The sequence below is a fragment of the Schistocerca cancellata genome, chromosome 8, assembly GCF_023864275.1.
Source record: "Schistocerca cancellata isolate TAMUIC-IGC-003103 chromosome 8, iqSchCanc2.1, whole genome shotgun sequence".
In the NCBI taxonomy this organism is placed as follows: Eukaryota; Metazoa; Arthropoda; class Insecta; order Orthoptera; family Acrididae; genus Schistocerca; species Schistocerca cancellata.
In genome coordinates, this window is record NC_064633.1 from 192,991,062 (window position 1) to 193,018,130 (window position 27,069).

At 40.1% G+C, this 27,069-nt stretch overlaps 1 protein-coding gene across 1 annotated transcript in view; it reads right to left on the reverse strand.

Annotated features, from left to right (window-relative positions):
- Window positions 1–262: 262 nt before the first annotated feature.
- LOC126095033 (zinc finger protein 330 homolog) overlaps window positions 263–27,069 on the reverse strand; it is a 90,301-nt gene continuing 63,494 nt past the window's right edge. The window contains exons 3-7 of the mRNA XM_049909696.1: window positions 20,578–20,728; window positions 17,768–17,999; window positions 7,147–7,311; window positions 2,380–2,481; window positions 263–456 (exon numbers count right to left, since the gene is read on the reverse strand). Of these exons, the coding sequence (XP_049765653.1) occupies window positions 329–456; window positions 2,380–2,481; window positions 7,147–7,311; window positions 17,768–17,999; window positions 20,578–20,728 (778 nt within the window). The 3' untranslated portion in view covers window positions 263–328. The remainder of the gene's footprint in view (window positions 457–2,379; window positions 2,482–7,146; window positions 7,312–17,767; window positions 18,000–20,577; window positions 20,729–27,069) is intronic.

Genomic DNA, 27,069 nt, shown 5'->3' on the forward strand with positions numbered 1-27,069 from the left:
TAAATTTATGAACTCCCAACATTTTTCCACTTCATCTGTTACTACTTCAGTGACCTACTACGACTGGAACAACAATGGAATTCTCTTACAATTCTTCAAATCATTTCAGTAGGGAGGAAGAAAAAAGAATTGCTACCTGTAGAGAACAGTCGACAAAAACTGGAGTAATTACAGGAAGTAATAACAAAAGTAAATTAAATATGAAGCAAACAAAGGAAGCATATTCTTTGACGTTAAGAGAAAACAATAATTTTATACAAAATTTATAACAAATATATATTTGCTGGATAACTTGTACATTTATTTATAACTGAATTTGCAAAAAAACTTATTTTGATTTGGTATCTTGTTCTTCATCTTTTGTTTCTTCTTCACTTTCTGTATCATCATCTGATCCCTCATAATCATCATCATCGTCGTCTTCATCATCATCTTCATCATCATCATCCGCTGCATCTGAAAGAAAATGTATTATTTATTGTGGGCATGAATGAACATATTTTAATGTTACTTCTCAATTTTCCAACTGCATCTAGTCTTCACACAAATTCACCAACCATAAAATTCTAGCAATCTATTTGTTGAGATGTTGAGTAATGTTGTTCATAATAGATATTGAGCTAATTTTTGTTCAACTTTTTAACTATGTGTAGGACAGTACAGGAGTGTTACTTTTCTTCATTAGATCACAAAACTAAAGACAGATTCTTGCATATGTGCATATGGAAAGACAACATACATCTAACTTTTGCAACTAGCTGTGTTTCATTGGGAAAAAATTTCAGATTTAGGAAAGGATGTTACAAAACAATACAGATAATGGATGGAGGGAAAAATCACTCAGAAGGCCATGTCAAAATGAATCGAAAGGTGCACAAAAATTTTGTATGTGTGTGTGTGTGTGTGCATGTTCCCACACACAAACAAACTTTTTTCTTCTCTCCAATAAATCTTTTTCTTAATATTTTGCCTTTTACCTTGTTTTGAATTACGAAAGAAGCAGTCATTTCAAATATGTGCAAATGTATCTACAAATTTTTTGATGGCATTTGTTTTTGTGTTCTGGCAGAAAACTTGTTAATATATTTGAGTTTGAAGACAGGAGGATGTATATGGAAGTTTTGTCAGACAGATATCAATAAAGAAAGTGCAGTGAAGGTGACTGCTCAATAGTTCTTTGATCTAAAAGCATATTCGGCAAAATTAAAAAGCTTTGATTAACACCAATCAAGTTGTGATGATTAAAGTTACTCATCAAACAGGTGTATGTCACTTGTGTACAGAGATTCAGTATTAAACATTTGGGATAAGCTCACATTGAGACATCTCCACACTTTGAAAAGTTTCTCCTACAATTTACTTGAAAACCAGTTCTATATGAAACAGATCTAGAGGGTTTGTGGCTTTTACCAACAAATTAGATGATGTAATAGTTTATGGAAATCATACTGGATGTAATTTAATGTCTCCAATGAACTGTAATGTGGCAGCTGCTTGTCACTCCAGTTGAAAATGAAAACCGCTTGCGAACTGAGTGGACTGTTAAATTTCATGGCAACATAATGTGTGACATTTTTGGAAGCAGAACAGTGAGAGATGGTGGGCACAGACCCACTTTCCCTTGACTTCAACATACAACCAATAAATGAGATAAATTAGGTCTTCATGGGTAGGTGTCAGAATCCAAGGGTTTGTCTGCCCTTAATAAAATTTTAATCTTTGACAATGTTTTGCACATGTCAGACATGTCAATCTGCACAGTGGTTCTGGCACACAATTCACAATAAGGCAGTGACTAGTAAAGTAGTGTGGAGATGAAACTAAAATTTAGTTTGATGACTGTCCTTTTTTAAAAGTCTGATGTGCATTTAATGGTCTCCTATGTGCCATGTGCATTTTCCAAAACTTTATCATTGTACAAAACTACTACTACATTCTGGAATGGTATAAGCCAAAGTTTATGAAATTCTACAATAGTATTCACATTGAATCTGGCTCACAAACTTTTGCCCTTTTGTCATGTCCATAATTTCTGTAGCTGCTTTTGACTCAATACAGCTTTTTTTTTTTTAGAAACAGAAGAAGACAATAACTGGATCACTGTTAACTAGAACGTGGTTAGCAAGCACCAAGATAGACAATTATACATAGTTCTACACAGCATGAAATAAGGTGGGGGTACTATCTCGCATTCACCTCCTTACTTATTCTTAAAGAAAAGGCAGTATTACTTTTTACAAAAATTCACTATCTATAATGATGTGTTAACAGTAAGAAAATTCAAAAATGGTATTCATCTGAAATTGCAAATAAAACTGAGTTTTGCACTAAGTTTTACACATAAGAAACACCTCCATCACAAATAAAAGAATACTTTACCTTCAGTATATCCACCGTAATAACCATTGCCTCCTGGAGTATAGTCTCCATCATCATCATCGTCAACGGCTTGACTCTGCCGACCAAATTTGTGGCTTCTCGCTGAAAATACACCCATGTTTAAGTTGCATTAAAAACAATGAAAGACATAGAAAACAGTTCCCACTAAGAGAATCGGATGGGGAAAGATATATTTAACTGGAAAAATCTCATTTCGACCCCTCCCCACCCACCACCACGCACACGCACACAAATATTGTCAAAGCTATTTTAAATTTTGTCTTCAGATTCCGTGGGACCTTCTGAGACAAACTAATGGGACAAGTCACTACATATAAATCTCATAAGAGTACTAAACACAACTACAATGTAGAACAAAAGAGGTATCCTGGCTGCAGAATGATGTTTACATCCCTATTTAGTGCTCAGCAGTCCCTATACACTATATAAGGATTTAACTTTATATTCCATCAAATTATTTTCTCATATTCAGAAAACAAAAAAGAAGTCACAGGAGTGACTAATCAATATCATGTAAGTATAAATAAAAGATATAAACCAGGGAAGCAATGCTGTCAAAGCCACTGCCCCCCCTCCCTTACCCGTTTCACACCATGCTGGTGTGAATGAAATTTAGTTCCTGTTTGTTAGTACTGGACTATAACTGTGAAAGAGCAGGTTTCCTAATTGTATAATGACAAATAATTTTATCTAATCACATATTTCAAGGTCTACTATTCAATTTATGACTTTGTCATGTAAGTGATTCAAACAAAGAATACTACATTCCAGTTCCGAATGGTCTTCCTTTGCTGTAATCAAACTGAAGATCTGAGAAACAGTTATGTATACTATGATCTGTTCTTAATATTTTGATGGGTAAAGGTGAAATTTGACAGGCACTCTGTTTTTGGTGCTCCTTCTCTCTGTACACTGTTAATGTTTTGCCTATCTCTCTGGGTTGCTGTATCTCTACTCTGTTTGCTTTGACAGGCACAGGTGCTGATGGTGGGCACTGCATCACTGGACATTTTTTACATTGAAGTGTGTGTACCTTGGGAACAGGTTTTGTCACCAAAGAAGCATAAGAAGTGGTAAAGGCTGGGTGTTTAATTGCCTTATATTCTTTCCGAGTAAGGGATTCACTTTGTCACTCATATTTTTGAGTTTTATGGTCCTTAGTGAATATTTGGCAGTCTCAGCTCCAGGCTGGCTGGCTGGCTCCTAGAACAGTTGATACATACTTCTGGAGATGGGCAATCAGTGCACAATAACAGGCTGCCTTTCCACATTTCCTGCCAGTTATTTCACCTCTGCAATTCACTGGCATTTGTAACACCTCATAGGTTTAATCAAACAGTGAAAAGTCCAGGTTAGAATATCAACATTACAAAAAGATAGATTGCTACTCACTGTACAGGTCGACATGTTGCGTGCAGACAGCTGTTGCGCCACTGTGAGGCACAGTTTGGTGGTGGCCATTCATTCTGATGGGCAGATGGATGGTCATCATACCAACATAAAAATATGTACTTCTCTGCAACTCAATGTGTTCATCTTTCCAGTGAGTAGCAATCTACCCTTTCTATAATATTTTTGACACAATAAGTTTAGGTATGTAGGGTCTTAAATCTAAGTCGGAGGAACCCTGCCATGGTGTGTTCACACAGAATAGAGAATTGAATGTCACAATGACAGTTTGATTACTCTCTCTCTCTCTCCAGTATTTCTTGGTGTCCTTTGTACAACAACGACTATCCCCTGTGATGTCCATTCTTTATTCAGTTTCAATATATATCCATGTCCATAATATCACAACATTTGACCATTTGACCACACCCTTGCTTGAGTTGAGGGAGCTGTGCATCTCAAACCCAGCCATTAGTTTACTTCCTTAGAAGTTCCACCTGCTTTGACCTGTTAGATTCAACCAGCAAGGAACCATTTCAAAATCTTTCAGTATATTTTAAGGTGCTAGCAAGCTGTTCTAAACCTTTATGAATATAGAAAGAGGATACTTTTTCTAAAGTCTCCTTCCTCTCGATCACTAACGCACATTAACACATTTTGGTTTATGACTTCTTGAGCCCCGTCACTAAAGATAACATGATCGTCAGGAGTACTAGCCTCCCTCAGTCTTTTGGTTGAGTGTGTACACCCACTGTGTTCCGTGATGTTGTGGATTTGCCACAGCATCTGCACGAACAGCTAGAGGTACAAAAGTCCACCCAGGCAGAGCTCCACTTGCCTTAGAAGGCCTCACACAACTAAGGTGCAGCAATATCCCCAGGGATTGCTTTCTAATGACCATTCTACCTCAATGGCCATTCATCTCACCAGCAAGCTGTGCACTTTGAGACAGAGTTTTATGGTAAAGGTTTTTATAATCCTCATGATCCAGGCAGGTAAGCCTGCGACACACAATGTTCCACCACCACACCACATGGTGGTCAGTGAAGCTTGCCTGTAATTACTGTTATAGAGGACTGGCAGCACTCGCTAATGCCCAGCTAAGGAAAACCAGGACTGCTACCCAGCCACTGACGATGTGCACCCTGAGGTGCCCGCCTTGTAGTGTGACCTGGGCAGCACATGTGGCTTATTCAGCAACACAGACAAAGCGAGCATCAACCTCCGGTGATTGTGTAAATCACAGTTAAGCTGAAACTGATTCCTGCTGACATTGAGAAGCTAATGTCTTAGGAAGTGAGTGAGAATTCCAAGATTGATTAAAAGTCTACTGCAAGATAACCAGTTACTTACTTTAAACAATATTCTTACAGCTTACTTCTGACAAATAAATACTGTATTTAGTCTAGATGCACTGCATAGAGGTCAAGTCCATAAGACAATGGAAAGCGAAAATCTGCAAAATCAGCTTTTAGGTCAAATCACAGAGATGTTTCTACAAACTGACCTGAGCTCCTTGGCTAGTTTGTCGGTGTGTTGAGTATTTTAACTTTTTATCCAACTGAACCCAAGGAACAACAATATGGAAAGGATAAATTGTTACTCACCATATACAGGAGACACTGAGCTGCAGACATGCACAATGAAAAAGAGTGCCACAATAATTAAGCTTTCTCTCTCTCTCTCTCTCTCTGCCTCGTGGCAAGGAGGACTTTTTGAAGATAAACAACTTTGGCTGTATGTACTTAATTTATAAGCATGACCAGTTTTGCAGTGTTAAAGCTTCATCATCAGTTGCAATCTGAACAAAGTGACAGACAAGAACTCATGTAAAGCAAGAAAACATAAAAAGTGATAAGATTTACAGGATGAACATAATCGCAAAATCAAGTCAAGTTCTGATCAAAAAAGAGACTGGGATGACCCAGTGCTCATAGTTTCATGCTAAGCCTTAAAATGGTTTTCTATTGGAATTTTTTTTTTTTTTTTTTTTTTTTTTTTTTTTTTTTTTTTGGAGGGGGGAATGGCCCACAGTTTAAGACTGAATAATGTGGGTCTTTACCAGTTTCTTTTTCAAACTTTTCAGATACATGAGAAACTGGTGCTGATTACTTTTAAATAATCCCATAGATGATCATATACGGACAGTTTCTGACCACTTTTTCGGTATATGGGGACCAGTTAGCTCACCTACAAAGTGGTGAGAAGAATTTTGTAGTATTTTATCTGCCAGCTAGTTTGTTAGAATGAAGTTCTCACTTTAGATTTTGTCATTCGTAGATATCATGGGACCGTATCACAGGAGCGTTCTGTGTCTTCGTAAGCTATTTAATAATTAACGGCCACTACACAGGAAAAAAATTGCTGACTTTGAATGCTGGGTCATCGCATTCTCTTTTGTAGTAGAATATGACTTGATTTTCTGAGTATGTTCATCCCCTAAATCTTTTCATTTTTTTCTTGCCTTACATTAGTTCTTGTCTATTACTTTGTACATACTGCACCTGATGATGTAGCTATAATGTTGTGAAACCAGCTATGTTTACAGATAAAATGCAAACAGCTGAAACAGTTTTACCTTCAAAATGATATATCCGTGCTGTGGCTGCCCCGAATATGAAGGACTTTGTCCAAAAGCTTCATTATTTTAGCAATCTTTTTCACTGTGCTCGTCTGCAGCTTAACTGCTCCTCCATGTGGTGGGGAGCAATTTATCCTTTCCATATTATTGTTATTCCATTGTGGACTTCCCAGTGTTTGATTTTTGACCCAAGAAACTTTACACAGGGTGTTTCATTTAGTGTCTGATCATTACTGTCTATCATTAATGCATGTTTGGAAACACTCAGTATGAGCCTTGTGAGCTTAAGATTTAAACTGTTACCTGTGAACTACTTGTAGCCACATTCAGCTATCATGTGAACATGTGAACTGTGCCTGCTAAGGTTGAATCTGAACCCTTGATTAGCACACTTGTGTCTTCACCAAACATTACAGTTTTTGAACTGTCCTTTAAAGTCAATGGAAGGTAGGCCACAAACAAAAGCAGTAATTCTTGCCTGTGACACAATCAGACACACTGATTTCTGTTATGGCATAATTGCAATAATAATTTAATTTGCCAAGTAGAATTACATACAATGTAACAGCTTTAAAGCAATTACTAGACAAGGGAGAAGACTACAGAAACAATCTAATATCTAAATAGATGTTCCACACATTGAAAATCAATCAAGTTCATATATATATATATGAAGTTATGACAAAAATATTACAGGTCAGACAAAACATTAACCAGGTCTGTCAGTTATCCTTAAAGTTAAGAGACATTACAGATAGCATATACATAATACTCACTGGACATGCTGAGATCCTTGGTCTGAGATGTTTCATATCCACACTTTGGGCATGGGATTGGCTTGTTCTTCTCGTACTTGAAGCCTTTCCTCCTAACATGATCCTCACAATAACAGGTTTTACAGCGAAGACATGAATACTGTCCCAGTTTATTGCACGACTGACCTAAGAAGCAATTAAAACATGCATATTTATCACTCTTAATATTTTCTCCTCTAACACTCAAATCACTTTCCTCAACGTTGTTAAAAAGCAATAGATTGCACATGATAATCAGCTGCAATGTAATGTATTAATTTTTTGTAACATATTTGAGGATTGACACCACACCTTCTTGTAAGATTGGTCTTTATTTGAACACTGTTACTGTGGCTTTTCATGAAGCATTCAGAAATTTGAATAAATGAAATTAACACTATGAACGTATTAATATTTTTGCTGAAATTTATAATAAAATATTTGTTTTCCATTACTCGGTGATTACAGACATAACATTCATTCTCTCAATATTTCTGTGTAAAGATAAAACTGTTACTGTGATGATACAGATACGGACAAAGGTAAATGGTAGAAGACATTTACCTCTTACTTCTAATGGTGTATCATACATCAACACATATCGGTATATGGAATGCTATTCAGCAAGGTAGGAAAAGATAGATTGTTACTTACCATAAAGATGACATGTTAAATTGTGGACAGGCACAATTAAAGGACACTTACACCAAAGCTCTCAGCCACAGCCTTCGTTGGAAGAAGAGTAACACACACCATTCTTTCACAGGCAAAGGTCCCAAGTTCGAGTCTTGGTCTGGCACACAGTTTTAATCTACCAGGAAGTTTCATATCAGCACTACACTGCAGAGTGAAAATCTCATTCTGGAAACATCCCCCAAGCTGTGACTAAGCCATGTCTCCACAATATCCTTTATTTCAGGAGTGCTAGTTCTGCAAGGTTTGCAGGAGAGCTTACGTAAAGTTGGGAAGGTAGGAAACGAGGTACTGGCAGAAGGGAAGCTGTGAGGATGGGGCACGAGTCATGCTTGGCTAGCTCAGTTGGTAGAGCACTTGCCCGCAAAAGGTAAAGGTCCTGAGTTCGAGTCTCGAACCGCCACACAGTTTTAATCTGCCAGGAAGTTTGATGTCTTTCTAGTTTTTCTTAACACTATGCCGTCTGGCGACATCACAAAGGTGTTGTGCGCGAAATAGCGGTCAATGGCTGGCGACAACGCAGTGGTGTAGTGTGCACGGTATCACTCGGCGGCCGGCGACAGCACGTTAGTATCTTTTGCATTCTGTTGGTGTTTTGTTTAGGTAACAATAAGTTACACACGTCAACATGCTTTTTGTTTTTATAAGCACATGTGCCCTTTCATCGCAGCAGACGAAAGAGATGATACAATTATTTACGATGAATATGTGGACATCTTGTCCGACATTCTGGATGATTTGGCCGTTTGTGAAGAAGACATTGGATATCAAAAAAATTGAAAGTGAAGCAGAAATGTATGAAGATATGTCCAAGAACCTACAGTAGCCAACTAACTCGTATGAATCAGATGAAAAAGAGAGTGCACAGTGGTCAGACTGATTTACCGAGGACCAATAATAAATTTGAAGGAACTCCGGGTCCGAACATATTTCCCGAAGATACACAGAGCATCGAGGATATCGTAGAATAATATAATGGGAAAGATCTATTTGAATATGTTAGCAACAAAACCAACAAGTACTACAATCAAAACTGCAATAGAAGGAAACTGGATAAAAATAGTGCCAAATTTGTTGATGTTACAGAACCCGAACTTAGAAAATGGTTTCACCTTTCTATCCTTATGAAAACAGTTTAAAAAAAAAAAAAAAAAAAAAAAAAAAAAAAAAAAAAAAAAAAAAAAAAAAAAAGAGAGAAGGAGCAAGGATCGATGATTATTGATGAATGAATCCGCTGATAGACACACCGATATTTTGCAAAATTATGTCCTGCAACCGATTCAGACAAATATTATCATTTTTGCATTTTCCTGACAACAACAATAAACCAGATAATGCTGACTGGCTTTACAAAGTGCAATTTGTAATTGATTATTTTCCCAAAAAGTTTAAAGAAACTTTTAATCTAAGTCAAAACATCTCAACTGATGAAGGAATGATACCGTGGCGTGGACAGTTAAATTTTAAAGTTTACAATCCGTCAAAAATTACAAAATATGGCATACTTTTTTGGATGCTGTGCAATTTGAGTACGGGATACATTTCCTCATTAAAGATATATTCCGGCACTGGACCGCTGTCAGCAAAAACAGTGATGGAAGTATTGAAACCTTCTTATGGAAAGTGTCATCACCTCTACATGGATAATTATTATAACAGTGCAGAACTTGCAAAAAGTTACTTGAAAATAAAATTCAAGTTTGTGGAATGATAGGGCAAAATAGAGGATTTCCGGAAAAATTGAAGTGTGAAAGTGTGCAAGAGTCAATGTGTTTGAAGCTTGTCATCAATGGAAAGGCGAAGTATTCACCCAGGTATGGAGAGCTTTAAAAGCTAAAACTATACAAATGATCTCTACAATACATAATGCCACTTTGAGTAGCACTCACAGAAAATGTAGAAAAACCAGTTACACAATAAAAAAACCTGATAGTGTATTAGACTACAACAAATATATGAACGGATAGGATCGGGCAGACCAACATTTGAGTTATTACCCTATATACAGAAAAAGGATAAAATGGTCAAAAAATATTTGTATGTACTTCTATCACTGCACATTATTTAATGCATTCTGTACATGTCAATATTTCAATACAGAACACAAGAGTCTCCGATTTTTTATTGGAAGTGTCCGATTCGTGGATAAAAAGACCATGGAGCAAAACTTGGGAGGTTGCCACTACATTGTGTACGTCTCATTATGTTCTGGTTGATAGACTTTACAGTCACACAAACCAACACCAGCTAATACTTATTTCCAAAATGAATAAACGAAAATGGAGAAACTGCCATGTATGTTCCAAATACAAAAAAGAAGAACAACAAACTTAATGTGCAAGTCTTGTGGAGTTGCGTTACATCTTGGAGACTGTTTTGCTGCATATCATATGAAAGAGAAATACTAAGTGCCAAAGACAATGCAAATAAACAAATATATGAAACAAACAAATTTTGTATTTTTTACGTATGTATACCTTCAACATTTTAATGAAAGTAGGGGAAGAGTGTTGAGACCTTATGAGAACTAATGATGAGATTACAAAAACTTAATGATTTATAATCTCCCGATAATGTCAAGAACGGCCGGCACCAACCCAAGTAATCCGAATTAGCGCTGCCGGTGCCAAGCGAATACATTTGTACATGACATGCGGATGGTAAAGGGTTAAGCCACAGCCAAACAGGTTCTATGAACTCTGATGGAAATATGTGGAGGGAAGAAGATGATCTTTTCAAGAAATGCAGTCACAAAATTTAAAGAATCAGCTTTTGTGATAGACTTATGAACAATTCTACTGCAGCTAACATTCATCTCACATAAGGAAACTAAGTACAAAATAAAGGAAATTAGAATTAGCACTGGGATGTAGGGGGCTATCATCCTTTCCTCCATTTGTGAGGGAATGGTATTACTAGCAACAGTATGAACTATCCCTACAACATTCATAGCACAATGGCTTGCAGAGTATGTATGTATGTATGTATGCATGCATGCATCTATGTAGATACCTCTTCATTACAGCTTGAATAAAATTACTCTGTGACTGATGGATTGCAGAGGTTGGGTGGTGGTGGTGGTGGTGGTGGTGGTGTCAACATGCAGAAAGCTGATACACTTGGTAAGGCCTTGTAGGTACCTACGAAACAGGCAACACAGCAAGCATTTGGCACTCAAGAAAGAACTATGATTGGTTCGTGGCTGCCCCAACTTGCTAAAACATCAATTGTCAAGTTGCTACAATCTAAGTATTGTTACATGATCTAGGCAAATAATCTTCAACATTCTCATGTAGCACAAATCTCAAAACCTTATTCTTGTCTGTACTGTTTATTGCCTACATTTCACTTCAGTACAATGCTGCAGTCAACATAAAACTTTTTAAAAGAGACTTCATGCAATGAAATCTACATACATTTTCTGAAAAATTCTCTTTTGAGGGAAGCTTTTCTTGCTTTTGCCAGTCTGCCGTCTATACCCTCATTACTTCTGAAATCATCCACTATCTTGATCAGATGGAAACCCAAGCTACAACAATAAATCTTTTTATTGTTACCAAAGTGGGTGCAGAAACATGCAATAGCAGATCATAAGTGCAAGGGGTGGGCACATGCCAGTCAGTGTCAGAAGGTGGGCGGTGGTCAGCAGCTACTGCACTGGGGCGAGGGGGGGTGGACTCAAGCAAAAAGTGTTGTGACCTGGAAAAACATACTGCACTGTGGGCAAACTCAAGGAAAAAGTGTTCTGAGCTGGATAAACAGCCACAAACTGTTTTGCACAAATGTATTATGTGCATTTTCTATTATTGGTTGGTAAGAAAGTGAAAAGTTGTCTCTGCTTCAATCAGACTGATTTCCAGCATATGGACAAAATACAGTTTAATAAACCTAGGAAGGAGTAGGTTAGAATAACTGAATTTGCATTCACACTGTGCTAAGTCTACCATTAGACCATAAGCAGATACAGCACTAAGAGCAGCTTGAACATGAAACCACACAGAAACTACTGTGTCCCATATTTTTGCCAGATCACACAGAAAGCCAGACTTACGATTCTGAGAGATTACAAAGTTTAATAACATCTGAAATGAACAGCATATACATAGTCATTGCAACAACCAGCCGGGTTTCATGTCAAAGACTATACTTTCATTCCCTCTTCCAACACAGTTCCAATTGGTAATGTATCTCAAACTGAAATAAAAACTAGAAAATCTCAAACTACACTATGTGATCAAAAGTATCTGGACACCCCCCAAAACATTCATTTTTCATATTAGGTGCATTGTGCTGCCACCTACTGCCAGGTACTCCATATCTGTGACCTCAGTAGTCATTAGACATCATGAGAGAGCAGAATGGGGCGCTCAGCAGAACTCGTGGACTTCGAACGTGGTCAGGTGATTGGGTGTCACTTGTGTCATACATTTCTACGTGAGATTTCCATACTCAGGGTGTATACGTGGACAAGGAAAAAAAAATTCCCGTATTTTCCTGGATTTCCCAGTTAAAAATACACTTTCTCCCAGGTGAGAGTATATTTTCCATTATCAATCCTTTGAATAGTTATGGTTTTATACAAGGGCGTACAATTTCCCGGCACTTTATAAAACGAAACGCAGGGAAAAAGACACATTTTGGAAATATCTTTGATGTGCATCAACATGTACGCTGCGTATTTTCGTATTACGAAAGTATACACTGGAATTTCACCAAACACCGCATGTTACTTTCCGAATCATTGAAATCGGGATTTCGATGCGCTTTTGTAAGCCGTTCGTAGCTCATGTCACGTTATCTCGCCAGCCAATGACAGTGGATATTCAGAGCATAGGACACGTGATGCAATCAGCCAACAGCAACACCACTGTTAAGTAGCACGAACACACAAACAGGGAAAGTTAATAGTTTAAATTAATATACATAGTGTTGCTACAAGAAAAGAAAAGCTTTCACATATAATATTGGTCTCAAGCTGCAAGAGAAGCTACACTTTCACATATACTGTTAATCTTTTTTGCGCGTTTTACACTTTAAGATATATCACACAAATGCGCCAGTAAAATCTTTAATAATGACACGAATGTCTGATCTTCAGGGTTCCAAATTCTTCTAAATGGCTCTTCATCAAAGAGTTGATTCTTAAATGAGAGTCAAACGCTCTGTGATTTAATAAATTCATGGTACATTCTTGCACATAGTTCAACTTTCGTAAAGGAATATTTATTTTGAAAGAAACGCTTTTCAAACAGCTATTCGCAATATTTTCCCTTGACCTGTTAGAAATGGGTTCGATTCAGCAGTTGCCAGAGAGCGCAGATAACAGGCGACACCGTGCTTGGGTAGCTATCATGACGTAGGGAGCCAGTATGTACGTACGTGTAAAACACTGAAAGATCATACATTATGTCATAAAAGAAACAAGACATCAGAGGATACTGCAAGAGAATCAGAATTTTGTGAACCATATTAAAATGTGCACATTTAAAGTGCACATTTGTATGTCCAGATTCCCAATGAAGTAGACCTCGACCTGATATTAAGCTTTTCAGTGTGGTTTTCGGGACGTAAATTTTCTTGGAGCACCAGTACTGTATTATATCATGTTTGGTTTATTATGGCATAATGCCATACGTGCTAGAAAATGAAAACTTGCACTTGAAATGCAGCGAACAGTTGAAATTAGCCAGTACTGTGGAATTAAACATTTCTTTTCAAATACATTGACGGCCTCTGCGGAAAAGGTTTACAAACGTCAAATTTCTTTAGCAAACAGACAAAAATAACTTCATCGTTCTGCAAGGTGATTAATGCTTGACAGTCAGAAAGGTGGAAATAAAATAATATCTGAAACTAATGACATACTTCAGCCTTCCGTAATTATGTGAATGTGTTTTAATTCACTTGATAGCTCCCGGCTACAGATATCCGTTTTCTTTTCATTTGACGTGAGACTAAACGAAGGGGAAACAGCAAAATCACTAAATGTAAACACAGGTCACGTGGAGACTACCCACTATAACTCAGACTGCTCTGTGCGTCAGCCCTGGATGTATGACATTTGCGAACTGGGTCAATACTAAAAAAAAAAAAATTGAATTTTCAAAATATGCGCATCTTGTAGCGCACATCTTTCTGAAGTCTGAAACATAAAACATATGTATTTGAGGAAATGCAAGACATATTATTTGGTCTTAAGTATGCCAAAGTGCAGTGCCACGCCTCTTCATAAAACATTTTTCTACCGGACGTCCAAACTATATTCAGGAGAGTGGAAATTGAAATGTCCTGTGGTGCCTCTCCTGCTCCCAGTCAGCCGGTTTGACAGCCTGCACCTCTTAAAAAATCCCGCAATTAATAGCGGATGGGATTATTTGAAATCGAGAGAACAAGAACTCTTCAGAAAATCTGAACTCTTTATTGCCTATTAGTAAATAACTTGCTGTTTTGTGTGACATAAAATTAAATATAGGATATATAAAACCAATACTGACAAGAGATAAGCAAGAAGTTACACATTTCTTCAAACCTTAGCTCCTAGCATTTTTTTCTCTCTACTCTTCCTACAGCTTTACATGATGTGCTTTCCTTTCTGCGGAAGAATCTATTATCTCATCAAAGTTCGTCAAACGTTTTGATACATGAACAATCAAAGTGTCGTTATCTAATACTGAAAAAGCTGTTAATACAAATAACACCCAAGACTGGTGTGGTCTCTCGATCTGATTACGTCTATTTTGTCACTGTCTGCTAGATAAAACAAAATAGGCCTTTCTAACATGGCAGCAATTTTTTAACACAACAGAATATAATCCACGAAGTACCAATATCAAACGCCTATTAGGCCTACTACAAGCAAAAAGCTTTATGTTAGGAAATGGTTTCATATTTCATTCATGCACACCAGCTTCTCAAGCATGAGATCGAAAAGTAGTATTACGAAATTTTTATATAAATTTGGAATCGTCTTATTCTTCCATAATTTTTTTAATGTCCTCGTTTCTTCTCCTTCCTTGTTCTAACAAACAATCTTGTCATCACCAATTCTGTAGGTATTGCTGCCACTGGCAAAATTTGTTCGCTGATTAACTTCATGAACCCTGCCAGAATCTTAGGTTTAGTTATCCCACGATTATTTTCCGGTTAGGCGTTATTACGTGTTCGAACAACGCGTTACTTCCAGTCCCTGGCTGTCAGCCAGGGACTGTACAAACTGGTCCTTACTAGCGTAGCTATCTGGCCGAAAATTTTCTGTCAAAATTCATTTTCTTGGATACACCGAGAAAATAATACGTAATCTCTCTCACCTGTTATTCCTGTCAGTCGTTTACTTTCATTCTGATAGTCTGAATCTACGGATTTCGCTAGTAAATATAACAATGCTGATCATTCGCAAACCCAATCAACCACATAATCAGACAGCGATTGGCATTCATCTGTTTGGCTTTACTCGCTCAGCTCATACAGCCCCGTCCCCTTTTGTCTGCGGAAAGTTTATTTCTAGATGCAAGAGGACACGTACACTATACATGCATTCAAAAGTCAACTTATGATTCATTCAGAAATCAACTTAAAACGTGTTCAAAAACCAACAGGGAAGAGTTTCAAAATCATATGAAAAATATATCCAAAAACAAAGATGATGTGACTTACCAAATGAAAGTGCTGGCAGGTCGACAGGCACACAAACGAACACAAACATACACACAAAATTCAAGCTTTCGCAACAAACTGTTGCCTCATCAGGAAAGAGGGAAGGAGAGGGAAAGACGAAAGGATGTGGGTTTTAAGGGAGAGGGTAAGGAGTCATTCCAGTCCCGGGAGCGGAAAGACTTACCTTAGGGGGAAAAAAGGACGGGTATACACTCGCACACACACACATATATGTCTGCTTGTGTCTGTATATGTGTGGATGGACATGTGTGTGTGTGCGAGTGTATACCCGTCCTTTTTTCCCCCTAAGGTAAGTCTTTCCGCTCCCGGGACTGGAATGACTCCTTACCCTCTCCCTTAAAACCCACATCCTTTCGTCTTTCCCTCTCCTTCCCTCTTTCCTGATGAGGCAACAGTTTGTTGCGAAAGCTTGAATTTTGTGTGTGTGTTTGTGTTCGTTTGTGTGCCTGTCGACCTGCCAGCACTTTCATTTGGTAAGTCACATCATCTTTGTTTTTGGATATATTTTTCCTTCGTGGAATGTTTCCTTCTATTATAATCATATGAAAAATAGATAGACAAATGTGCACTGGATGCTAGGCGCTTTGTGAAACAAGTTTTTTCCCCTCAAGAATATGAATTTGGTGCCCCCTTCTCCTGGTAGCATCTACCTGCTTGCTGCACAACCAACAGCCACATTCCTGTAGCCAGAAGCGGGAGAATCTACTACTGAAACGTGACTCAACTGCGCATGCATATGAGCCCAAGCGTAACTGCTAAATCAAATCGAATGTAAATAGTTGCAACTTCACGCTCATTGGAGGCAATTTATTGTTATGAAGCACTGCATAGTCTTCCTAAAGCCTTTGACACATTTTCAATTGGCAGACGCTCGCATGAGCACTGTGTGTGTCGTCGTATATGGTGCATTTCCTTTGCAATTTAAGTTATTTTTGTTTTTTTCTCTCGTTTATGTTTTATTGTTGAAGTATTATTCTGCAGTTGCACGATACAGTAATATCCTTTGTTAGAGTATCGGTTCTTACCAGTCAAAATTACAAAAATGTAACTGAAAACTAAAACAATGAAAAATTCCCGGAATTCTAAAAATATCCCGGGTTTTCTCCCGGATGAAAAAATTCCCGGGTTTTTACCGGATCTCCCGGTTGTCTCGGGTCGTATACACCCTGATACTGCTAAACACCCCTAGATCCATTGTTTTCGATGTGATAGTGAAGTTGAAATGTGAAGGGACATGCACAGCACAAAAGTGTACGCTCCAACCTCGTCTGTTGACTGACAGACTGCCGACAGTTGCAGAGGGTCATAATGAGTAATAGGCAGACATATATCCAGACCATCACACAGGAATCCAAACTGCAACAGATTCCACAGCAAGTACTATGGCAGTTATGCGGGAGGTGAGAAAACTTGGATTTAATGGTTGAGTGGCTGTTCATAAGCCACACATCTCACCAGTAAATGCCAAATGACATCTCGCTTGGTGTAAGAAGGGTAAACACTGGATGACTGAACAGTGGAAAAATGTTGTGTGGAGTGACGAATCACGGTGCACAATGTGGTGATTTGATGGCAGGGTGTGGGTATAGCGAATGCCCGGTGAATGTCATCTGCCAGTGTGTGTAGTGCCAACAGTAAAATTCGGAGGCGATGGTGTTATTGTGTGGTCGTATTTTTCATGGAGGGGGCTTGCACCCCTTGTTTTTTTGCATGGCACTATCATAGCACAAGACTACATTGATGTTTTAAGCACTTTCTTGCTTCCCACTGTTTAAGAGCAATTCAGGGATGGCTACTGCATCTTTCAACACAATCGAGCACTGTTCATAATGCACGGCCTGTGGTGGAGTGGTTACACGACTATAACATCCCTGTAATGGATTAGCCTGCACGGAGTCCTGACCTGAATCCTATAGAACACCTTTGGGATGTTTTGGAATGCAGACTTCATGCCAGGCATCACCAACTGACACAGATACCCCTCCTCCTCAGTGCACCACTCCGTGAAGAATGGGCTGCCATTCCCTAAGAGACCTTCCAGCGCCTGATTGAATGTATGCTTGCGAGAGTGTAAGCTGTCATCAAGGCTAAGGGTGGGCCAACACAGTATTGAATTCCAGCATTACCGATGGAGGGTGCCACGAACTTTTAAGTCATTTTTAGCCAGATGTCTGGATACTTTTGGTCACATAGTGTACGATAATTTGACAGAAGAAATATGAAATCATATACTTACATTTAAAGTTCTCTGATTCAAGAACCTGGCATGATGCTTGGTGCTCAAACTGATCATCTTCACATAAGAAGCTGCCACAGAATGAACAACAAAAGATTCGCCCACCGTGATCCCAAACACTTCGTTCACACTCAATGCAAACGGCATCCTGTAGTGGACATGTGCATGCATGTGTTGTGAGGCAACGCCGCCCATGGCATACCCAGGCCTCACAAAAGTCACAAATGGCTCCCTAAAAACAAATATGAGTGAAGACAATTACAGATGAAAAAATTATAATGAAAGTAATCAACAAAATGTAACTGCAATTAAATAAAAGCAATATGGAAAGAATACATTACAAATTACCATATTGAGGAGGCATCAAACAACACACAGGTATAATGAAAAAGACTGCTAAAATATTAACGCTTACACACACACACACACACACACACACACACACACACACACACACACACAAATTATGTACCTCCATGACACTAGTTTGAAAAAAATAGTGCTGTTGTATTTTGACTGGTGGATTAGACCAGAGTGGCAGTTGCGTCATGTGGTGTGGATAAAGGAAGAGAGAGCTGGGAGGCAGGGAAAGGGGTTGACGATGGGAGGCAAATGGCTTCGAGGGAGGCAGCTGGTTTTCCAGCTAGGAATGTGCAAGAGAGATGGCAAGTGCATGGGCTAGGCATGTGATGCACAGTTGTTAGAGCTGGTGGGGAGCAGTGCACACTGAAGATGAGTTGAGGAAATGAAATGGAAAAAGGGGGGAGGGGGGGGGCTGGCAGGACAGAGGAAGGGGAAATTGTTGGGTGAAGCAGGTGGTGTCAGTTGGTTACTGAAGACAGAGCAGGATGATTACAGGAGTAACAGGTGTGTTGCACGGATAATTTCCATCTGTGTATTTCAGAGAAGCTTTCTTGATCATCTGGTGGCACAACATGCATTCGAGCATAACATGCTCAATTTCTATTGTTCCTTCATGGCCCAGGTCATCTGGATCCTCCCCTCCACCACCAGTTTCTCTGAATTATGCAGATGGGGGTTATCCCTGCAACATATCCATGCTCCTTTAATCGTCCTAGCCTCAATCGCTGGTAACTCACTGTTGCCACACCATCTACATCTATCTACACACACACACACACACACACACACACACACACACACACACACACACACACACACACACACACACAAATCTCTATCTCGAAAAAGGATTAATCCAAAAGTTAGCAAGTTTTCTTTCTTTTTTGTGTGTGCCTGTCAATGATTCAAAGCTTCTGGTTTTTGGTGAGTGGTCCCTTTACACCACAGTATTTACATTCTACTAAACTTTTCTACAAAGATATTTCATCTGTTTATCTTTTAACAATTTCCTAAGATTATCATTTTTCTTCTGCCTGAAAGATACACACAATGTTCTCCTTGCTGAAATTTCCTCTCTGGAGGTCCAATATCACCTGAACACACTACAAAGATATTACTTCCTAACAAAGCAATAATTTTGAAAATGGTAACAAGGAAAGCACTTGTCACTAGGATGTTTCAATTAGAAGTAACAGTATTTGTCAGACAGGCTGCAGAAAAGGTAAAGATATGCCTCAATTTATGTGAACTAATTGATGTCTATGACCATTAATTCGAACAGAAGAAACTAATCCTATGAGCTGCAGATACACTCAAGAAGCACACACTGTGACACCCTTCACTGCACTTTTAATCTTGCTGTTGCTTGTAAATGATATGCCTGACCTAATTCTTGAATTTTAACATAGTACAGGGCTATTACAAATGATTGAAGCGATTTCATAAATTCACTGTAGCTCCATTCATTGACATATGGTCACGACACACTACAGATACTTAGAAAAACTCAAAGTTTTGTTTGGCTGAAGCCGCACTTCAGGTTTCTGCCACCAGAGCGCAGTGAGACAAAATGGCGACAGGAGCCGAGAAAGCGTATGTCGTGCTTGAAATGCACTCACATCAGTCAGTCATAACAGTGCAACGACACTTCAGGACGAAGTTCAACAAAGATCCACCAACTGCTAACTCCATTCGGCGATGGTATGCGCAGTTTATAGCTTCTGGATGCCTCTGTAAGGGGAAATCAACGGGTCGGCCTGCAGTGAGCGAAGAAACGGTTACAGGACACGTGTATCTGGACATGCTGGAAAATTGGCTCATGCCACAACTGGAGACCGACAGCGCCGACTTCATCTTTCAACAGGATGGTGCTCCACCGCACTTCCATCATGATGTTCGGCATTTCTTAAACAGGAGATTGGAAAACCGATGGATCGGTCGTGGTGGAGATCATGATCAGCAATTCATGTCATGGCCTCCACGCTCTCCCGACTTAACCCCATGCGATTTATTTCTGTGGGGTTATGTGAAAGATTCAGTGTTTAAACCTCCTCTACCAAGAAACGTGCCAGAACTGCGAGCTCGCATCAACGATGCTTTCGAACTCATTGATGGGGACATGCTGCGCCGAGTGTGGAAGGAACTTGATTATCGGCTTGATGTCTGCCGAATTACTAAAGGGGCACATATCGAACATTTGTGAATGCCTAAAAAAACTTTTCGAGTTTTTGTATGTGTGTGCAAAGCATTGTGAAAATATCTCAAATAATAAAGTTATTGTAGAGCTGTGAAATCGCTTCAATCATTTGTAATAACCCTGTATATAACTTAACCAAAGAATGTAAGGACTGACCAGTAAAAAACAGTTTTAGGAATCTCTGGGAATTAAGCAACATATGAAATGTTCCACAGGACATTGTGTTATTTGGAGAAACAGAAAAACTTACCACCATGCCAAGGCCAGTTGTGAAAACTCCTGCGTGACGTACAACACAATCTCCAGTCTTGAGCATGCATTTTACTTTTCCACATTGGGCACATTGGGGTAGTCTCTGTATACTTTGACAGAAGTAACAAAATGCACGGTTTTTCTGTTTCCTATATAAAAAAAAAGAAAGCAAATTCATAAATTCAAAATTCACTAGCAGAAGCAAGAATTTCTCATTCTAGACAAATTATGGTCCAATATATTCTCATTTTCAATTTCTGAACCACATAGCACATTTTCTAGTACTGAAGTTATTATCACACAGACTCTGCAAACTCAGCAGTCCAGTTTTTTAACTGGAGTGTGTTTTTGTAGCAAACAGAAATACAGTGGCATGAAACCATCTAACTTCTTTTCTCCCCTCAACCTCAGGTGAAACAAGAAATACATTCAAGGAACAGATCTGATAAAATTTTTAACATTTGTTAGTTTGTAGGACTGTAAGGACGTTCACACACTATAAAAACTAATATCAGATACATTATTTTTATAACATAAAAGTATGTCTCTGTGGTTCTGGAAGTGAGTCACTAAAGAACATACTTTCCCCACCAAAACATTGTTTCGGTGATCACAAAGAAAAATCAGGAAACTAGTTCGTATATTGGAACACATGATTGCTTTTTATAAATCTGTCCACTGAGAACAGCACAAGCATAAACACCAACTGTATCAATATAAGAAAAGTAAGACAGCTCTGGACTCAAGGCTTTATGATGTAGCGAAGCCAGTCTTCGCAATATGCCAATATCAAGTGCTAGGCCTCATTGCCAGAACATAACTGAGCAGTCAGCCTCACCAACTGAATGTCATACAGACCAGCTGCAACACTTATTGTATGCCGTCCAGTAAGACTGTTTGCTACTGGTTATGTTCAGGGGCTCAAATGTAGCACTTTATAAGGGCATAATGTTGAAACCTTCTGTGCTGAATGGTACATAGTTGTAACTGTAACTGTCTTTTGCTTCTTAGATAAAAATTTTGCTCATCATAAACATCAATGTACTGAACATGAAATCAGTATAATAATAATGGATTCATTACCCCTACCTACATAGTATAATAATACTCAGAACACCTACGAAGACAAATGCATCCATACAGTAAACATGTCAAAGTTGCAGGCAAGCACATTTACAAGACACTCAAATGTAGATTTTGACCACAGTTTTTTGCCTGTAAACACACACACACACACACACACACACACACACACACACACACACACACAGTACTCTGAAATGAATTAGTGCACAGGATAAGTAAATTAATGCTAATGTAACATCATCAGAAATTGTAACAACTGTAAAATATCTGAGTCGCATCTGCAGAGTCTTAAGTGGCACCACATAAAAGCAGTTGTAGGGAAAGCAGATGAAAGAATTTAATAAAATGTAATTCAATCACATTAAAGGTAGCTCACAAAACCTTTGTTCGGCTGATTCTTGAACACTGTTCACAAAACTGGGAACCTTATCAATTAGGATTGATAGAGACGATCCAAAGAAGAACACCACATTTTGTCATGGAAATCTTTCATAATCGCAAGAGATCATCAACAAACTCCAGTGGTAGACAGCTCAAGACAGGTGTTTTCCATTATACTTGTTGTTAAAATTCTGAATAAGTAGGACTCGAGAAGAATTGTGTATCATACCATTTCCTTCAAAATGCACCTTCGTGAAATAACCATAATGATAAAAATCAGAGAATGTGAGCTCAAGCAATGGACTGTAGGAAGAGATAGATTGCTACTTACCATAAAGAAGACATGTCAAAGTTGCAGGCAGGCACATTTACAAGACACTCAAATGTAGCTTTTGACCACAGTTTTTTGCCTGTAAACACACACACACACACACACACACACACACACACACACACACAAAAACTCACTAAGTCCAGCATCTCAGGCCAGAATGCAACATCACATTGGATGCAAGTAGCAATCTGAAGGGGTTGGGGAAGGGGAAGGGGAAGGGATAGTAGTGTACGTGTGTGGGGAGAGACGAATGCTGTCTGGTGGAGTGTGCAGGGACCAGAGTCCAACAGCTGCAGTGTCAGGAGCTTTGGGAGGGGGGGGGGGGGGGGGGGGGAGGGTAGGGAGGTGAGGGGAAAAGGAACAAAACATGAGAGAAACAGGTAAAGACAGTTGGATGCAGTGGCAGAGGGCTACAAATAAACAGGGTGGGAGACAAGAATGGGGAGGAGATGACAGGACATACAGGGTGAAAACTCTTGCGTGGAGGATGTGAGGACAGTATCTCACAGTAGGTTGAAGCCAGGATAATTACGGGAGCGGAGAATGTGTTGTAAGAATAACTCCCATCTGCACAATTCAGAAAAGCTGGTAGTGGAGGGAAGTATCCAGATGGCTCGGGTAGTGAAGCAAACATTGAAATCAAGTGTGTTGTGTTCAGCTGTATGTTGTACCACAGGGTGGTCTACTTTACCCTTGCCCACAGTGTGGCTGTGGCCGTTCATCCCGGTGGATAGCTGGTTGGCAGTCATATAATATAAAAACTGTGCAATGACTGCAACAGAGCTGGTAAATGACATGGCTGCTTTCATAGGTGGCCCAGCCCCTGACGTGATAGGATGAACATGTGGCAGGGCTGGAATAGTAAGTGCTGGGTGGACTGGGCAGGATTTGCACCTGGGTCTTCCACAGGGATATGATCCTTGGGGCAAGAGGTTGGGATTGGGAGTAGCATGAGGATGCACTAGGATGATGTGGAGGTTGCGTGGGTGACAGAATCCCACTGTAGGAGAGATGGGAAGTATCTCAGGTAGGATGTCCCTCATTTCAGGGTGCAATGAATGAAAGGTAATCAAAGCCCTGGCAAAGGATGTGGTTCAGTTGTTCCAGTCTGGGTGGCGAAGGGGAAAACTCCTTTGTGGCTGGTTTTTGGGGGTGGTTGGAGAATTCAGATTGTGAGGGAAATGGAATGGGGGATCTATTTGTGGACTAGGCCTGGGGAATAGTGCCTGTCTATGCAGGCCTTGGTGAGACCCTCAGCATACTGCAAATTCACCGTCCCCAGGTAGCCAGGCTATATAGGAGGGATTTTTTGGTGGGAAAGAAATAACAGCTGTCAAAACGCAGGTAATGTTGGTGCTTGGTGGCTTTAATGTGGACAGAGGTGCTGATGGAGCTATCAGAGAGGAGGTGGTCAACATCTAGGTAGGTGGCATGCTGAATTGAGAAGGACAATATGAAGTGGACAGGAGAGGTGGTGTTGAGGTTGTGAAGGAACAAAGATAGAGTTTTGGCCCTGGGTCGAGATCATGAAGATATCATCAATGAACCTGAACCAGACTAGGGGTTCGGTGTTTTAGGAGGCTATGGAGGTCTCCTTTAGATGGCCCATAAAATGGTTGGCATAGAAGGGTCCCATGCGGGTGCCCATGGCTGTGCCTTGGATTTGTTTGCCATCAATTCCTCCAACCAAAACCACCCTAATTCCAATACTGAATCCTGCCTCTTACAGTTCGTACCACCATCCAACCACGATCCTCCTCCCCACCTAACTACCCACTGGTCACCTTCCAGGAATTCCTTACCTCCAACTTCACCTCACCATCCTTCCCCACGTCCCTTCCTGAGAACACCAACATTTCAGTAGAAGAAAGAACAGCCATACATAACTTCAAAACAAATCCTGACCTAACCATCGTATCTGCAGACATAGGTTCCACCACTGTTATCATGAATCACGGTAACTACCTGGCAAAAGGCCTCTGCCAATTGTCTGATTCCACCACCTATAAACTATGCCAGAGTGATCTCTTTCCAGAAGAGAAACAAAACCTCCAATCCCTGCTTAACACCTTACACCATTCCCAGAACATCTCCTTTGAATTCTTTTCCCTCCTCACCCCTATGACACCCCACATGCCGTTCTCCTACATGCTCCCCAAAATCCACAGACCCCACAATGCTAGGTGCCCCTTTGTGGCTGGTTATTGTGCTCTCATTGAAAGGATTTTGTCACTCATTGACCAACACCTCCAACCAACTGCCTGTAATCTAGCCTAGCATGTAAATGATACCAACCACTTCCTTCACTGATTCTCCACCATGCCTACCCCTTTACCTCCTGGATCCCCACTACTCATTGTTGACATCACCTCCCTATACACCAACATCCCTTATGCCCGTGGTCTTACTGCTAATGAATATTACCTTTCCCAAAGTCCTTTGGACTCCAAATCCAATACCTCAATTCCTCTTACACCTTACGAACTTTATCCTACCCCATAGCAACTTCTCATTTGAAGGGAAGGTATATAAACAAATTGGGAGCACAGCTATGAGCACCCACATGGCACCCTTCTATGCCAAACTTTTTATGGGTCATCTAGAGGAGACCTTCCTAGCCTCCCAAAACACCAGTCCTACCCTCGTTCTGGTTCAAATGACTGAGCACTATGGGACTTAACATCTGAGGTCATCAGTCCCCTAGAACTTAGAACTACTTAAACTTAACTAACCTAAGGACATCACACACATCCATGCCTGCGGCAGGATTGAAACCTGTGACCATAGCGGTCGCGCGGTTCGAGACTGAAGCACATAGAACCACTTGGCCACACCGGCCGGCCGTTCTGGTTCACTGATGCTATCTTCATGATCTGGACCCAGAGCCAAGACACATTATCTTTGTTCCTTCATGACCTCAATAACTTCTCTCCCAACCGCTTCATGTGGTCCACCTTAACCCAACGTACCACTTACCTAGATGTTGACCACCTCTTCACTGATGGCTCCATCAGCACCTCTGTCTACAATAAACCCACCAAGCACCAACAGTACCTGCATTTTGACACCTGTTATTTCCTTCACACCAAAAAACCCTCCTAAATAGCCTGGCTACCTGGGGACAGTTAATCTGCAGTATGCCGAAAGTCTCACCAAAGCCTGCACATACAGGCACTATCCTCAGGCCTAGCCACAAATAGATCCCCCGTGCCATTTCCCTCACAACCTCAATCCTCCCACCACCCCCAAAAACATGCCATAAAGGAGTGTCCCTTTCACCACACAGTACAACCCAGACTGGAACAAATGAGCCACATCCTTCGCCAGGGCTTTGCTTACCTATCATTGCACCCTGAAATGGGGGACATCCTACCTGAAACACTTCCCACCCAACCTCCGCATCATCCTAGTCCATCCGTATGCCACTCTCAATCCCAATCCCTTGCCACAAGGATCATATCCCTGTTGAAGATCAAGGTGCAAAACCTACCCAATCCACCAATCCAGCACTTTCTATTCCAGTCCTGTCACAGGTTTATCCTACCCAATCAGGAGCTGGGCCACCTGTGAAGGCAGCCAGGTCATTTACCAGCTCTGAAATCATTGCACAGCTTTTTATATTGCGTGACTACCAACCACCTGCCCACCAGGATAAATGGCTACAACCAAACTGAAGCCAAGAGTAAAGTAGACCACCCTGTGGCACAACATGCAGCTGAACATAACACACTTGATTTCAATGGTTGCTTCACTACCCGAGCCATCTAGCCTCAACTTACAGTAACATACTGTCCCCGCACCCTCCAGCCAACAGTTTCCACCCCCTATATCCTATCACTCCCCCTCATTCTCATCTCCCACCTTGTTTATTTGCAGCCCTCTGCAAATGCATCCATCCACCTTTCCCCGCTCCTCTCATTTTTTGTTCTTTCTTCATGCACCTCCCTGCCCCACAACATCCTCACACTGCGGCTATTGGAGACTAGACCCTGCACACTCCACCAGACAGCATTCATCTCTCTCCCCACCTGTACACTACTATCCCTTCCTCTTCCCCACCCCCTCCAGATTGCTGCTTGCATTCCATGTGATGTTGCATTCTGGCCTAAGATGTTGGAGTTGGCAGTCATGTGTGCTTGATTCTGTGTCTGTGTGTGTGTGTGTGTGTGTGTGTGCAACTTGATGTGTCTTCTTGGCAGTAAGAGAATGTGAACTGACAGATTTTATCGTTCTTCCCACACATCAGGGAGTGGGTGGAAAAGATAGTGGTACCTGAATTACCCTGTGCTAGACACTGTAAGACAGATTGCATAGAGCAGATGTAGATGTAAAATGAAGGGAGTATATTTCCTGATCAGTATAATTATAGGAATTGTAAAAAAAGATTGACATACTGCTTCTCAGAGATGAAATATTGTCTTATTTGTTCCAGTCTTGTGGTTCAGTCTTTCATGAAAGGGACAGTTTCATTCTATCTCTAGGACTACAAGAACACGATATGCATGTTTACAGGCTAAAGTGCACTTCCAGTGTCTGCAGTTCTTGTGTCATATGCAGATGTTCACAATTCATTGATGGTGGTCATAGCCAAACAATTGATGAATCATTATTTCTTTCAGCAGAAGATACAAACTGACTTTTTTTTTTTATACAGAGTGTGCCAGACTAACTTTTCCTGATTTGCTCCTT